Genomic DNA, 17,791 nt, shown 5'->3' on the forward strand with positions numbered 1-17,791 from the left:
CTCATCGAGATACACGGGAGCCTTTTAAATATAACATGTCGGTACACAGGGATAGCCATGAATTTCAGGACATACATTGACTGGCAAGTTGTTCAGGGAATGGCCCTTGTTAAAATGGGGCTGGAGTCAGGCATGATAGACCCTACAGAGGTCAGGACAGTAGTTATTGAGAGGGGTTTGGTAAAAGATGTTCAGAAAACTCATTAGGCCGCGTAGTGGTATTCCCACCAGGAAACCCGACGCAACTCACATTTAGCCAAGAAATATAAGCTTTATACTTATAACTACCATTCTTTCATTGTCCCTGGGTTAAAATCCTGGAAGTCCCTTCCTAACAGCACTATGGCTGTCATAACACCACAAGGACTACACTGGTTCAAGAGACAGCTCAGCACCACCATCCCACCACCTTCTCAGGGGCAATTGGGATGGACAATAAATGTTGGTCAAACTAGAAACACCCAGATTCCATGAACAAATATAAATAAAAACAAAAAGGTGGAAAGTAACATTCTGAAATCTTTACCTCGTCTGAAAATTGAGAAGCAACCAGAACATTAAGAGTGAAAACAACCTGCCGTTTTTAACCTTTTTACGTCAGACAATCACGTCTGATGGTGATAACCTTACAAACTTGAGAAAGTCATCAAATGCAGTGTTGAGTAATTTATATTATTTTGACAATTACTGCCTTGTGTTTATAAATAGCCCAAATTCAATACCAGTTACATCTCAGTCAAAAAACAAAGAGTAGAAGTCAAAAGATTAGTTCTCTTTGCACAGGTGTACATTTTTCTATTTCCCATGCACCGTCTCTGGCTTTAGAAAGCCAAACTGGTACCAGACAGTGGGTGGTTTAACACGATATACTATAGTTCAGTATGAAGTGAGTGAATCTGATGAAACTCATTTCATACAGAGATCTTTATAGAGTGTTTGGAGGAACGATTTATCTCATCAGCTTGATGTGAATGTGTAAAAAAGCAACAGTTGTCAGATTTGACAATTTTAAAAAAAGTACCTCAATTATATGAATCTTCAAAAATTTAACCATCATTCTCAATGAAATACTCACCTAACCAGCTCCATCCTTCCCACAGACCAATCACAATAACCCACTACCTGCATCCACCTACCCTCCACTCTCGCCCAGCCTCCTCCCTTTATTTATTTCTGAGCTCCCCTCTCCCTACCCAGTGCTGATGAAGGGTTTCAGCCCGAAACATTGACCTATCTGCTCTTCAGATGCTGTCTGACCTGCAGTGCTTTACCAGCTCCACAACTGACTCTAGCATCTAGCATCTGTGGTCCTTACTGTCTCCAAGTCGCTGAAAACCATACTGTGAAGTGTCTTCTAAGGGTGCCCACTTTGAAGAAGATTTCCTCCTCGCTCCAAAGAGAGTTCAGTGAGCCTCTCTCCCACTGCAACCCCTTGGTTATCTACTGTACCCTGAAGCCAACCATATTCTGAAACAATGCTGCTACTGGTTCACCAGCTTCAAAATCTCTCCATTCCCAATCTGTCCATCTTCTGACCACCATTCCCGCTGACCAACAACAATAACCCCCAATCGCATCCACCAAACTCCATCCTGGCTGACCACCCCCCCAGTCCCCTCCCTCTTTTTATTTATGGGCTCCCCTCTCCCTCCCCAGTCCTGACAAAGGGTTTCAGTCCAAAATGTTGACTTCCCTGCTCCTCGAATGCTGACTGACCTGCTGGGCTTTTCCAGCTCGATATTTATCGATCCTCTTTTAATTCCTAGTTTTCATTTTGTTGAAGGTTAGTTGTCCCAACTGTTCTTTGGTTTAATTTAATAAGCAAAATTACTTTACGTTTGGTCTGTTTGTGTCTAACAATGTACCTGTTACATCAGAAATGCAATACATGTTCTTACTTTATTTATTCTGTACCTATACTGTGATATTGTAGAGTATGTTTCACTCTGCCAATAAGGCAGATTCAAAGAGTACTTTAATCAGACCAATCACCTACTTAAAAATGGATCTTCCTCAGCCCCACACCATAGTTAATAGCCAACAGCTTGGGCTAAACCATTTTCCACTTATTTCAGGGAAATGTTCATTCTACATTTGTTCTGTAGTTAGAATTAGTGAACCACGTTAACTATGTATTTTTTATATTTTATATAAATTCAGAATTTATTGATTTTCTCACGAAATGCCACTTTAAACTATAACTCATGAAGCCTTGGACGACCAGTCAACATTTCCAATTGTAACTATCATTTAAAAAACAAAATTTAAATCTGATGCTCTCAGTCCCAATAACAAAGGTGTAAAAAGAACTTTGCATCTACTAAATAGAACCAACTCTTTGTTTTCCTGTTAAATAATGAAACGTTACCTCACTAAGTATGTCTGACTGGAAACTAAGCTCTTCCCAGGGATACCTGAAGGTTACGTGACCTACAAATCTCAGCTAATCTCATGTAATCCTCTGTTTCCAAACTGATTCTCCATGTACTGAAATAGAAGACGCGTAGAAATAGGGACTCTCAGCTGTATTTGTGCCTAGTTTTGTTGACTTTGAAACATGCATCTTATTGCTGTCTTTTTCTTGTTAGCCACAATTCTTACAAAAGTATCTTCTTTCTGTCCTTCTCAGTGCACGTGTGCTTTCCACAGTAGGAGTGACGGCACTGGAACCAGGTAAGTCAATTAACAACAAATAGCCAGGCGGATACGATAGTTCAATAGCTAAACAATGCTCCATCAATGTGGAGTAATACATTCAATTTTGAATCCAGTTAATTTTACAAAAACTGCACGAATGCACCTTCACAATACTATTGATACCCTTCAACAGTGAGGATTAAATTCATTTTCATTCAGCAACAAGGTGTTTAAGAATACAAACTATATAGTACAATCTGCCTGCATCGTAGAGTTTAGAATTGAAGAGCGCAATGCCAAGAACACAGAAGTACAGAAGTGTATTTTTAAGGGGATAGCAGGAACTGCAGATGCTGGCGAATCTGAGATAATAAGGTGTAGAGCTGGATGAACACAGCAGGCCAAGCAGCATCAGAAGAGCAGGAAGGCTGACGTTTCGGGCCTAGACCCTTCTTCAGAAATGGGGAAGAAGGGTCTAGGCCCGAAATGTCACCCTTCCTGCTGTTCTGATGCTGCTTGGCCCACTGTGTTCATCCAGCTCTGCACCTTGTTATCTCAATGTATTTTTAAATATGAGTTGAATGTGTGTAAAGTGCATTTGACCATTTTATTGTACACTGCAGCAAGAAAATTTGACTAAATGAGAAATGCACACGTCTCTCAGATCTGCAAATTATATTGGATATATGGTTTCATGAGTTATAGTATCCATATTAAAAAGCAATTTTCATTTATACTTTATTTCTTAGATGTTCCATAATGCGTTGTGTTTAGATCTCACATTTAGCTCAAAAATTCTGATAAAAGAGTTCAAATAATGTCACAAAGCATAATATATAGAAACAGAAGATAAATTACAAATATGTTTATAATTATGTTTTCTATGAATTTATTTTTTAAAATAATGAATAATGTGGAGTATTTATGCTACAGTGTGATAAGATATGGACTTAACTTTACAAGGAGTGTTGTCCACTGGAATGCATTTTCAAAACATGGAAACGTGCTCTAAGTGATTTTTTCTGTTTAGTAGAATTTTTGCAGCAAAGATTGTTGGGGTGCAAGGTGGAGGGGTATATATTTTATAGTCTTGATTTGTGCAATCAACTGACACACTTCTTGTCAAGATCAGAAACTCATAAAACTGATTCCGATTCATCATCTTTCATTTTTTAACCACTTCGAAGGAAAGGATGGAAGGCAATTATGTGAAAACCAGAATAAAACAGTTTCTAACATTCTATGTTGCTTCTTCCATCACTTTTGGACTTTCAGCCTTGGTTCTAATTCCACACCCCTGGTTTCCTAATGGGAACCACACTCAGAGGGAATGTGGAACAGAAATATGACTACACTGTGGCCTCAGTTTCCAATATAGAGCTACTTATTAACCATTCTTCCCACCAGGAGCATGGTCCCTTCAAGAGTATTTGGAGAAATAAGAGCATGGCTAGCATGGGATCAGTATGCTGCTCTCCACTACGTCATGCTTATACCTGATTGTGCTCAAGAAAGTAGCATTGAGCCCCTTCTTGAACTGCTCCTGTTCCAAAACTCATATATTGTGTGTTGTTAATTTTGCTTTAATCAGATGTTGGACTGTTCATTCTCCATGTCTATTTCCCTTTGCTTATTTTCAGAGTCTCTCAAATGATTTTGTGAATTTAAAAATCTTGTTTTCTTATTTGTAGAGAAACGCAGGCCCAAAGAGAGTAAGCCAATGGCTAACATTTCAGTTACATAGTGTTTTGGCATGTTGAGCTGTGTTGAGTTTCTTTTCACTCAAATCAGCAAAAATCCTAATTTATGATTCATGAGGAGGGTCGAGAGGAAGACATTTATTAAAACCATTCATCCTCAAAGCTTAAGTAATATAAAATAAAATCATTTGGACTTTTAAATAACAGATTTAGATTGTTGATTTTATCATTGAGGTGAAGACAGAGCATTCCAGTTCTGATATTAATTAGCAGAAGAATCCACAAAGTCAGATTCAGAAACTGTTAAATGCAGAATATATACTAATGTCCAGATTAAAGTCATTTCTCTTTAATAGATGATGGTGGTGTTAACTGTTCAGTGAAATAACATGAGGGACATTCTCGAAAAATAAAACTACCAACTAAACTGATCATTTTCTTTCTTTTCAGGTCTGTATTATGTGATGACCCAGATATGTCTGAGATCCCTGTCAATGTTCCAGTGGATACAGTTAAACTTCGCGTTGAGAAAACTGTTGTTCAACAACTTCCACGGGAAGCATTTTATTACCTTGTGGATCTAAAATATCTCTGGCTGACATATAATGCCATCAGTACCATAAACCCTCAAAGCTTTTATAATTTAAAAGAACTCCATGAATTGCGCCTTGATGGAAACATGCTGTCTACCTTTCCTTGGGATTCACTGCAGGAAATGCCAAATCTTCGAACTCTTGACTTGCACAATAACAGACTGTCAACGATTCCTGCTACTGCAGCTCGATATCTGAGAAATATAACCAATTTAGATATATCTAGTAACAAACTCACTACACTGCCATCTGACTTGTTAGATATTTGGCCTGCACACTCAAGATATCATGAGTTTGATAAAGATCCAATGAAGAGAGTAATTCTAGGTAAGTATTAATTATTACCTTCTGTTAAAGGCAGTAGCTATAATATTACCTTCTACTTATATTGCACATTTACATAATAAGGCATCAAAGTTGTCCATGACAATTCACCAAATGATTTGCAATAAGCATGAAGAATTTGCAATTGACGTAACTGGGGTGACATGGTGGCTCAGTGGTTAGCACTGCTGCCTCAGAGCGCCAGGGACGTGGGTACAATTCCACCCTCAAGCAATTGTCTGTGTGGAGTTTGCACATTCTCCCCATGTGTGCGCGGATTTCCTCTGAATGCTCCAGTTTCCTCATACAGTCCAAAGATGTACAGGTTAGGTGGATTGGCCATGCTAAATTGTCCATGTGCAGGCTAGGATTAGCTGTAGAAAATGCAGAGTGATAGGGGGTGGATCTGGGTGGGATACAGCCCTTTGGAGGGTCAGTGTTGACTTGATGGGCCAAATAGCCTGCTTCCAACTTTAGGGATTCTATGTGCTGGAATAGAAAGCAAATGATAATAAATGTGTGGGTAAGAGATGGACTAGCACAGCAAAGAGGGTGATGGATTTCCAGAAGACATGGAATATACTAAAGATGAAAATTAAATTAAAATGCCATTCTTAATAAACCGCAAACAGCAGAGACTTAGGTGGGTTATCGTAATTGGCCATATTTCTTGTTGGTTAAAAGTGCTACCCTGAGTGGCTGGTTGATGAGATAGTGGAGGGGGCAATGAGATAAACTTCCTAAGCATTCTGCAGCATTTTGAAGGTAAAGCCATTCTGTTTTAATTCGTGATATTGGGTGATACACAATTAGCGGGAACATCTCCAAATTATCTCTCAATATAGGGTTGCACCTCAATTTAAAAATTCATTTTTAACAATTCTTACTCCTGACATGACATTTGAAATGGCAGCCTAGTTTATAAGGTGCGCAAGTTGATGCATTTGATTGGCCAAATGCAGCAAATATTGGACTAGTGGGCACTTGAAAATCAGCTGGCATAATTTTCCTTCTGACAAAAAATAGAAAAGCTTAAACTACGAAGTTTGAGATGCTATCTGAGGAGGGGAATTTCAAAGATTACCACCTTCTGAATAAAGAAGTTCCTCCTCGTGTCAGTCCTAAATGGCTTGAATAGAATAGAACAGAATAGGATGTATTTGGATTTCAAAAAGCACATGATAATATGTCACACAAGAGCTTATTACATAAATTTGGATCCTATGGATAGTGATAGAATATGAATGTGGATTCAAGATTAGTTGGATAGAAAACAGGGAGTAAGAGTAAGCAAGACTTGTTGCATTTGCCATTTGTAACTAGTGGAGTACCATAAGGATAGATTCTTTGTCTCAGCCTTTTAAAATCTGAATTATGGCATAAATTAAGGGATTGAGTGATTCACACACAAATTTGCTGGAAATACACAGTTAGCTGGGAAATACACCGTGAAGAGGGTGCAAAGTGGATGAAAAGGGACAAGCTGATTTGTAGGCAAAAACATGGCAAATGGAATCCGATGTAGCGAAGTGTGAAGTTATTGTCTTTAAAAGAAACCGTAAAACACAATATTTCTGAATGGTAAGAAACTGCGAAATGTTTGCATTCAGAAATACCTGAGTGTACCTAAATCACACAAAGTTAATTAGGAAAGCAAATAATATGTCAGCTTTTGTTCCAAAAGGTTTGGGTATAAGAGTGAAACAAACTTAAGACAAATATAGATAGGATTCATGATGCCATACCTGGAATACTGTGCATTGATTTGGCCTCTATATGTGAGGAAGGAAATACTTGCCCCAGAACAAGTGCAATAAAGCTCAAGAGATTATTTAGTGGGACTAGAGCTTTACCCAAAAAGGGGGATGGAGCACTTCGTGGTACGATCCTGGGGAGTGTTGCTAAACAAAGGGATCTGGGAGTGCATGTTCATAGTTTCTTGGAAGTGGAATCATAGGAAGACAGGGTAATAAAGAAGGCATTTATATGCTAGCCTTTATGGGCCAGTGCATTAAGTGCAGGAGTTAGAGGTCATGTTGCGGCTATACAGGACATTGGTTAAGCCACTTTTGGAATATTGCATTCTATTCTGTTCTCCCTACTTTGAAATAGATGTTGTGAAACTTGAAAGAGTTCAGAAAAGTTGTTTTTTTATTATTCATTCTCGGGATAAGGTCAGCATTTGTTGCGCATCCCAGAGGGCAGTTAAGAGTCAACCACATAACTGTAGATCTGGACTCATGTCTAGTTTAGACCAAGTAAGGATGGTAGTTTCTTTTCCAAAAGGGCATTAGTGAAGCAGGGATGTTGCCAGGGTCGGAGATTTTGAGCTATAGGCGGAGGCTGAATAAACTGGGACTTTTTTCCCAGGCGCGTAGGAAGTTGAGGGTGACTTTATAGAGGTGTATAAAATCATGAGGGGCATGGACAGGTTAAATATCCCAGATCCTTTCTCCAGAGTAGTGAGGTCCAAAACTAGAGGGCATAGATTTATGGTGAGATGAGAAAGATTTAAAAGGGACCTACGGGATAACTTTTATATACAGTGGATGGTGCATGTATGGAATGAGTTGCCAAAGGTAGTGGGGGAGGCTGGTACAATTATAACATTTAAAACACATCTGGATGAGTAAATGAATAAGAAGTGTTTAGAAGGATATGGGCCAAATGCTGGCAAATGGGACTAGAGTAATTCAGGATATCTGGTCGATGTACATATGTTGGACTGAAGGGTCTGTTTCTGAGTTATACATCTGTATGACTGTTTGACTCTATTACAGGCTCTCCTTCCCTACTGATCCAAACAACTAAAGGTGATCTAACAAAACATTTGAATTGGTTAAGGAGCATGACTGAGTAAATAAGGAGAAGGTATTTCTCCTGGCTGAGAAACTGAGAATATGGGATCTCAGACTCAGAATAACAGTTCAGTTATTCAGGACCAAGTTGATGAGAAATTTCCTGACTCAAAGCATTGTCAAATTCTGGAAATTTTTTTACATCAGAAAGAGGCAGATGCTTAGTTTTCTGGGTGTATTTAAAATGCAAGTCAATCAAGTTTGAATTTTATGGGAATTGTGAAATGTAGGAATTGATTGGAAGAGCATGTTCAAAGGACCTACTCTCTCTTCAGTTTCTTATGGCTTTATATGAAATATTGAAATGGGCTATTCCATGTAAGTTTGATTATTTTCTGAAATTTCCATGGTCGCTGTTGTGAATTCATGCCGTAAATCAGTGCAAGATAGATAGATATCCTGGAAATGCATTCTAAACTGAGACACAAAGAGTAGAAGCTTACTGGGGCCTGATCCTTGTGCTGTGTGGCAAGAAAAATGGCAGAAATGGACAATGAGCCCAGTGAAGCCTATCTCGATGCTGAGAGGATCTCGCTTCATCTTTCATGCTTTTGACAAGTGGTAAGATTCTCTGAGGCAGTGGCATGTTGCCAGTTAAGGGAGATTATTGTTTGTTTAACTCGTTAACAGCCCAATTTGCCTCATTAATTTCCAGCTTCCTTTCTTAGCAAATATGCCAAGCAAGCCAGATATTGAGAAAACTTTACATGGTTATCAGGGAACTCAGCTCACCAAATATTCTTGAGGACCTCACTGTTGTGAGCAACCAAAGACCATTTCAGGACATGGTCCATGGCCACCAGTTGCACACACACTCCATCCATGGACACTAACACCTTGTCTTTGACAACCTGCCATGACCATCGTGGTATCTTTCTGATACACTCTCTCAGAGCAGATACAAGGCCAAAGCAGTGCCAGTTACAAACAAAAACAGTGCCATTTACAATATGCAGTGCATAATTTCTAGTGCTCTCAATCAGATTTCTTTTTCTTCTCCCTCACATTACATCTTAGTGTAGTCTTTGGTGCTGCAGCTGGCATCGAGGGAGCTTGCTTGGCATTGGAGCCAAGTGGCCCTAGAGATTTGGTCAGGTAGTCCTGAGTGTGCTGGTGCCTGAACAGGTCAAATATGCCGTCCATCTTGCCCCATGCGAATTGACCCTCCTTGGTGTGAACATCTAAGTGTTCAGGGTGCAGGTGGAGGACATGGTGTCTTCTGGAGTGCTCTGAGGGGAGACTTCGGTGGGGGGTGCTGTATGAGCTTCCTCCTCTCAGGCTTGGCACCCTGCAGGCTGTGTCCTGTCACCCTGTGGGGATGAGGCACCTGAACTGCACAGCAAGATCCCAGTCCCTTCATGCCTTCAGTCCTGAGGACCAGCGGCTGGGCCAATGAAGTACAAGTCTGTGCATTCCTGCAGCAGTCATCCAGGAAGAGGACTCTTCTCCTTTGCACCACTCACTTTTTCCAGTTCCCCGTTGGAGAATCACAGTGCCAACCTGCCCCTCTCTGATATCCTATTCAAATATCCTTGACTGAGCAGGACACCCTTTAGAATTTGGTGTTTGTTCTGAAGCAAAACAGCCTTTTAAAGATGTAAAGGAGTTGGTCTTTTAGTGGTTATCTGCTGAGTAGCAGGTTGCTGTGGGAACAGTGTGCAGCAAGGTAGGACGAGAGTTGGTCATGAGAGGCACCCATAGCAGCATGGTGGGTATAATGAGGTGAGTTTGGTGGATGCTTTTATGAAAACCTATTGGGCCTCACAGTGAAATACCCTCCAAAAATCTCAACACAAGTCAGACTTTGCAAAAAAAAACAAACACAAGATTCTGCCCAAAGGAATTGTTCAACCCCTGGGGGTAGTTCAAAGAAAAGTTGTTGGATACTTAGTGCTAGCAGCCTGAGGTATGAGGAAAAAATGCATCTGAAAAATGGTCATTTGGAGCGATTTAACTTTGCATTCGTTCCAGAAAAGTTAGCTCAGCTGCCTCTCAGTCAGATGGTTTTGAATTCATTTTAAATCACAGGATGTGAGCCCAGGTTTGCCATTGAGACAGCACTGCTCCCAGAATTTAGAATGAGATGTTAAACTGAGGACAGTTTGACCCTCTTAGTTGAATATAAAAGATCTCATGGCATGATGTTGAAGAAGAACCAGGGAGTTATTCTGAGAATCCTGTCCAATGTTTGTCTCTTAACCAGAATTCCCAGAACAGACTTTTAGCCACTTCCATAATAATATTTGTGGTAGACTCACTGTGAGCAATAGACCAGTGAGCCTTACGTCAGTGGTGAGTAAGTCATTGGAGGGGATTCTAAGGCATTTGGAAAGGTCAGGACCAATTAAGGATAGTCAACTTAGCTTTGTGCTTAGGAAATTGTGTCTCACTAACTTGATTTGGAGTTTTTGAAGAATTGACAAACAAGATTGATGAAGGCAGAGCAATAGTTGCTGTCTGTATGGACTTTAGTAAGGCATTCGACAAGGTTCAGCGTGGTAGACTGTTTAGCAAGGTTAGATCACATGGGACCCAGGATGAGCTAGCCAATTGGATACAAAATTGGCTTGAAGGTACTAGACAGAGGGTAGTGGTGGAGGGTTGCTTTTCAGACTGGAGGCCTGTGACCAGCGGTGTGCCGCAAGGGGATTGGTGCTGGATCTATTGCTTTACTTCATTTGCATGAATGATTTCAATGTGAATATAATATAGTTAGTAAGTTTGTAGATGACACCAAAATGGTTGTGTAAGAGACACTGAAGAAGGTTATCTCAGAGTACAGTGGGATCTTGATCAGATGGGCCAGTGGGCCAAGGAGTGACAGATGGAGTTTAATTCAGATAAATGTGAGCTGTTGCATTTTGGTAAGGCAAACCAGGGCAGGGCTTACACAGTGAATGGTAGGGTCCTGAGGAATGTAGTCAAACAAAGAGACCTAGGGGTGCAGGTGCATATTTCTTCGAAAGTTGAGTCACAGGTAGGTGGTGAAGGAGGAGTTTGGCGTGCTTGCCTTCATTGGTCAGTGCATTGAGAATTGGAGTTGGAAGGTCATGTTGTGGCTGTACAGGACATTGATGAGGCCACTTTTAGAAGACTGAGAACAATTCTGGCTTCCCTGCTGTAGGAAGGATGTTGTTAAACTTGAAAGCGTTCAGAAAAAAAATTATAAGGATGCTGCCAGGATTGGAGAGTTTGAGCTTTAGGCAAAGGGTGAACAGGCTGGGATTTTTTCCTTGGAGATTCAAAGGCTGAGGGGTTTATAGAGGTTTGTAACATCATGAGGGGCATGGATAGGGTCAAGAGATAAGGTCTTTTTCCCAGGGTAAGGGAGTCTAAAACTAGAGGGCATAGATTTAAGGTGAGAGGGCATGATTTGAAAGGGACCTAAGGGATAACTTTTTCACACAAGAGGGTGGTGCATGTATGGAATGAGTTGCCAGAGGAAGTGTTGGAGGCTGGTACAATTACAACATTTAAAGACCTCTGGATATATGAATAAGAAGGGTTTCGAGGGATATGGGCCAAATGCTGGCAAACGGGTCGAGATTAGTTTAGGATAGCTGGTCAGCATGCTCAAGTTGAAGCAGAGGCTCATACTGTACAACTCCATGACTCTATTACTCTTACATTTTCCAGATTACAAAAGCAACTACGTTTCTAAAGTAAGATAACAAAGTGTGGAGCTGGATGAACACAGCAGGCCAAGCAGCATCTCAGGAGCACAAAAAATGACGTTTCGGGCCTAGACCCCTCATCATCTCTGATGAAGGGTCTAGGCCCGAAACGTCAGCTTTTGTGCTCCTGAGATGCTGCTTGGCCTGCTGTGTTCATCCAGCTCCACACTTTGTTATCTTGGATTCTCCAGCATCTGCAGTTCCCATTATCACTGATACATTTCTAAAGTATTTCATTTGCTGTGAAGGGGTAATTTAGCATCATGAGAAACAGATATAAATGTGAGTCTATTGTTTCATTTAATCTGGAGTTCAGTTGAATAATTATTGAAACTAATCCTGAAATACTCTAGCTCTTTCTTGCTGCCCCCACTATTTGCTTATAGGTTGCTGCCTCTGGAAAAGCTGGGAACACAGTAAATTAGAGCATTGCATACCCCTACCCAGCTCCAGATCATCTGTGACTGATCTATTTGCATTTCCAGCTGGTGGTGACACTTTACATAAATTCCCAGTACTAAATGATTCATGGGGCTTGCTGTTTCCTAATTTGCAAATTATTTTGTTGACTGTTGCAAAAAGGAGGTAAAAATTTGAAAGGTTTTTTTTTGTTTTGTACTTGTCAGAATTAGGCAAACGTTGCAAGGTATTTTATGAATTCCTTTTGCAGGTATAAAGCAGGGTCTTGGGCATTTTTATAGATTGTGGCAAGTCAGTCCTTATTTCTGTGTAGATGCAAGTCATGCATGGGGACCTTGTGGAAGCCCCGTTGTAGCAGATTCCAAAGGAACTGAAAGGGAATTCGAAAATTCCATGGGCATTTCCTCTATATTGGGGAAGTCTTCGAAGGTCTCTGTAAAGATCAAAGATTTCACATGATTCCCATGAAATGAAGTAAAATTGCTCTTTAGGAAATGTTAGGCTATTAAATACATCATCAAACTCCTCAGTAATATTTAGAATGACCCCCTTCTTCTTATGAACCCCTGAACTGCACCCCTCCAAGCCGGCCAACTCACACAGCCAGAACCTGACCTGATACTCCCACATCCCAACACCGCTTGGGGATCTGACACTCCCCCCACCTAGTGTTGACATCTCTGACCTGGGACCTCGCACTGAAATCCACCTCATCTCATGAACCCTTTGCCCTCACCCCCAGAAACTGACATCTCTGCCTCAGGATCTGACAACCACCACAGCCCCCTTCGCTGGACCAGACCCTGACCCCATGCCGGTGCTGCTTCTGGACCCAACCCCCTCACCGGAACTGACCTGATTCATGAACCCCCACACTACCACCAACACCGCACCCACTTCCCCCAGTCTTCAGGATCTGACTTGACCAACATCGCTGTTTCTACACCCCACCGCCCATTCTCTTCCCTGACCCCCTGGACCAGTCTACCCATTCCCCTCCCCGCTGGCCCCTACACCCTCTCCCCCCACCTCCCCTTGCCTCACATCAGAACACTGATTTCCCTCCCACTTTGGACCAGACCACCCATTACCCTTCCCCCACAGTCCAGATTGTTTACTAAATGATTTCCAAAAACAGTATAGCATCGAATGATGGATATACTTTCTGAAGCTTATTAACATGGGCTGGTTGAGCGTGATTATCAAGCTGCCTATCTTGAATGGTCAACGGGACATGTTGTTTTATACTGACGCTAATTATTGAGACTTAGGACCTACATACCTGGCATCACTTTGGCACTAAAATTCAGATATCACAGTCCTCATTTGTATGGTAGACAAAATTATTCGGATGGATGCAGCATCCTATTCGTGGAGAAAATCATTCATGAATTTACTGTATGATGAGAGTATGACGTCACCTGTGTTTCAAATGTTTGAGACACCTTTTTCTTCCAGTGTAATTTGAGGTGGACTAGCCACCACTCAGTGCCAGGTGTGCTGGATATAGGCCCGCTCTTATGTTTTCACAACACATAATGTGTGAGGATTTGAGATAGTGGGAACTGCAGATGCTGGAGAATCCAAGATAATAAAATGTGAGGCTGGATGAACACAGCAGGCCAAGCAGCATCTCAGGAGCACAAAAGCTGACGTTTCGGGCCTAGACCCTTCATCAGAGATCCATCAGAGACCCATATGATGAAGGGTCTAGGCCCGAAACGTCAGCTTTTGTGCTCCTGAGATGCTGCTTGGCCTGCTGTGTTCATCCAGCCTCACATTTTATTATATGTGAGGATTTGATTTAGGTTTTCAGTTTTCGTTCAGTTTTGATGCATCCCTATCTCAGTAAAAAGCTTACTCAGTGGCTAGGGTCCTATTGACGAAGCTGCCAGTAAGATTTATCTTGCACTGGATGAATACATTGAGGAAGGAGAGCCTATTGATCACCTCATTGCAGCAGCAAATGTAAGCACAGCGTGGAGTTTCGTAAGCAGCATAAAGAAATTCTTGATGCTACTTCTGGTTTCAAGTGTCACAATGTTTCATTTATATGTTGGAAACATGCAAGGGGAAGGAGTGGCCTTTCCATCAGAGATGTGCTTCTCATGGTAACCAACAAAAACATTTTCAAGAACTGGGCCTAGCGGGACTCCTATGGCAACGCCAGCCATTTGGGTGTACATGGCAGCATTGGAAATGAACACAACTGCACGAAGTTTGTTGATGACACAATCAGACATCGGTGGCATACAGATGACCCATAACAGCGATGAATTGCAAATATCAGTGGCTTTTTTGAGTTGTATAAAAACTGAAAGAACTGCGGATGCTGTAAATCAGGAGCAAAAACAAAATAGCTGGAAAAGCTCAGCAGGTCTGTCAGCATCTGTGAAGGAGAAAAACAGAGTTAATGCTTCGGGTCCGGTGACCATTCCTCAGAACTGTTCTTCCTCAGTTCTGAGGTAGGGTCACTGGACCCGAAGCATTAACTCTGTTTTTTCCTTCACAGATGCTGATAGACTTGCTGATCTTTTCTAGCAATTGTGTTGTCTTTGAGTTGTATGTTGGGAAGTGACCTGGCAATGTCAAAAGAACCTGTGCACATGTTATTGCTGTCGATGTGTAGCTCCTGTATGTTCTTATGAAGAAGTCCTTCACAGTTTATATTGATGGTGGGGCGAGTCCTCGCTTTCAGTTGGTAATAATTTCACTCCCAGTAGAGGGAGCAGCTGCCTGTTCTATAAAGACAGCATTTGTGGTAGCTGCCTTTCAAGTGAAGCTGGAAAATTGAATGTCAGTTTTTGAAAAGTGCCACGTTGTTAAACACACTCTGGCCTCGGAATTGAAGGCCATATCATTCCTCAGTACTCATATTGTGTATTTTATCATTCATGGATTCAGGCCATGAATTCTACTTTGTAAACCATTGACAGTTGGTTTCATTATTTGTGACCATCATCAAAGGCCCATAGGCCAATGAGGGATTGAGAATGTGGAAATTCAGGGTGTTGAACACTTCTTACCTCAGGTCTGGACTTCCTGTCTGAGCTTCCACCCGTTTGCTGTAGGTGGAAGCTCTGCTCCTTTACAAAAATTTGCAGACTCTGCAGTGTAAGCCAAGATCTGGCCTGTTTGAATCCGACATCGGGGCAATACAAACTTGCCAGAACAAATTAAAGAGGCAGCTCAACCAGCTCATATTGATCATTAATCCCTTACAATTAATTGTTTATTGGGCTGCTCCTGTGGAATAAAGAAAACATATTTCAAAATATAGGAACATAGGAAATAGGAGCAGGGGAAAGACCATAAGAAATAAGAAAAGGAGTAGGCCGTTCGACCCCTTGAGTCTGCTCCATCATTCAATAGGAGCACAGCTGATCCCAAATACCTACAGTTTTCCCATAAACCTTGATTTCTCACCCGATCAAAGTTCTACCTGTGTCAGCCTCAAATATACACAAGGACTCTGCCCCCACTCTGCTGTCGGTGACAAGGAGTTCCAAAGACTCTCAGCCCTCTGAGAGAAGAAATTCTTCCTCATCTCAGTCATAAGTTGTTACCTCTTTCTTCTGAGACTATGCTGTCTGGTCCTAGACTGGTCCATGAGAGGAAACATCCTCTCAGCGTTCACTCTGTCAAACCCCTTAAGAATCCTACATGTTTCAATGAGATCTTCTTTTATACTTCTAAACTCCAGAGAGTACAATCGCGACCTTTTTAGCCTTTGCTCATAAGTCAAGCCCTCCAGACCAGGAATTATTCTAATGAACCTTCTCTGAACTGCCACCAATGAAATAATATCTTTCCTTACGGCTCATAATACTCCGGATGTGGCCTCACCAGCACCTTGTACAGTTGCTGTAAGACATCTCTTACTCTTATACGCCTTGAAATAGGAGCGAATATTCTATTAGCCTGCCTGATTGCCTGCTGTAATTGTGTGCTAGCTTTCCGTGTTTTGTGCAAACTACTCCCAGGCCCTTTGTGTTGCATCTTCTGCAGTCTTCCTCCGTTTAAGCCGTATTGTGTTGTTTTGTTCTCCCATCCAAAATGAACATTTTCCATGTGCCAACTTTTTGGCCACTGCCTCAACCTAACTGTTTGTATCCCTTTTGCAATCTGCCGTTCTTCCTATTTTTAATGTAATCTGAATTTGTCTACAGTACACTCACTTTCTTCCCCCAAGCCATTAACATATGTTGTAAGTGGTTATGTTCCCAGCTCTGATCCCACTGGAGCACCACTGGTTAAGCGAGAGGGATACAAGCAGTTTGCAGAGAGATATTGTTAGGTTTAGTAAGTGGGCAAAACGTTGGCCAACCTGAAAAAGAACCTCGCGGTTTCCTGTCCATGAACCAATTCTCTATTCATGCCAATATACTAAACCCAACATGATAGGCTCTTATTTTATGACCTAACCTTTTGTGATGTATCTTGTTGAATGCCTTCTGAAAGTCCAAATACAACACAGCTGGTCCTCTCTATCCGCTCTGGTTGAGACTTCCTTGAAAAATTCTCAGAAATTTGATCAGGCACAATTTTCCTTTTGTGAAGCCGCACTGACTCTGCTTGATTTGATTATGATATTCCAAATATTCTGCTGTTACTTCCTTAATAATGATTCCACTACTTACCCAACAATAGACGCGAGGCTAATCAGTCTATAATTACTCGCCTTTTTGCTTCCTCTACCTTTGGAAAAGGGGTGTCAAATTTGGCAGTTTTCAAATTCCCTGATACTTCAGAATCCAAGAATTTTTAGAAAATTACAACCAATGCATCCACTTTCTCTGTACCTACCTCTTTTAGGACTGTAGGATGCAAACCATGCAAGCAAAGGGATTCATCTGTTTTTAAACCCATTAAATCATGTAATACTATATTTCTAATGATGGTAATGGTAGTTCATTCCTCCCGCATATTCTTTAGTATTAACAGGATGCTTAAAGTATTTTCCACCATAAGGACATTCAGACCTTCGAACCTGTTCTGCTATTCCAATTGATCATGGATGATCCTCTACCTTAAGGCCATTTTCCTGCATGATCAATTCATACCTGTAATAGAAATCTATCAAGCTCTATCTTTAATATATTTTAAGACTGGTATTCCATATCCTCAGAGGAAGCGAATTCCAAAAATTCACCACCCACTCAGTGATGAAAATCCTCTTTATCTCAGACTTAATAGATCTGTCTATTAGACTGATAGTTTTCCCTAGTTCTAGGCCTGGCTGTGAGGAAGCATCCTTTCTACATTTACTCGGCTGTGCGCTGTAAGAATTACATGTGTTTCAATGCGATCACCTCTCATTCTTCTCAATTCAAAAGAATATATTGTCCAGTCTCCTTGATTGTACCTGAGAGGTCAATACCACCATCTCAGGTATTATTCTGGTGAAGCTTTCACTATTCCCTGTATAACCACTATCTCCTTCCCTAGGTAAGGAGAGCAAGACTGTACACAACAGGTGCCAGGTGCAATTTCACCAAGCTTCTACACAGTGGCAGAAAAGTATCTTTACTCCTGTTCTCAAGTTTTCTTGCAATGAAGGTCAACATGCCATTTGCCAACTTAAT

At 41.2% G+C, this 17,791-nt stretch overlaps 1 protein-coding gene across 1 annotated transcript in view; it reads left to right on the forward strand.

Annotated features, from left to right (window-relative positions):
• Positions 1–2,492: 2,492 nt before the first annotated feature.
• LOC125458951 (leucine-rich repeat, immunoglobulin-like domain and transmembrane domain-containing protein 3) overlaps positions 2,493–17,791 on the forward strand; it is a 28,263-nt gene continuing 12,964 nt past the window's right edge. Inside the window, exons 1-2 of the mRNA XM_048544817.2 lie at positions 2,493–2,673; positions 4,788–5,257. Of these exons, the coding sequence (XP_048400774.1) occupies positions 2,558–2,673; positions 4,788–5,257 (586 nt within the window). The 5' untranslated portion in view covers positions 2,493–2,557. The remainder of the gene's footprint in view (positions 2,674–4,787; positions 5,258–17,791) is intronic.

Source organism: Stegostoma tigrinum, chromosome 1 (assembly GCF_030684315.1).
Source record: "Stegostoma tigrinum isolate sSteTig4 chromosome 1, sSteTig4.hap1, whole genome shotgun sequence".
Classification (NCBI taxonomy): domain Eukaryota; kingdom Metazoa; phylum Chordata; class Chondrichthyes; order Orectolobiformes; family Stegostomatidae; genus Stegostoma; species Stegostoma tigrinum.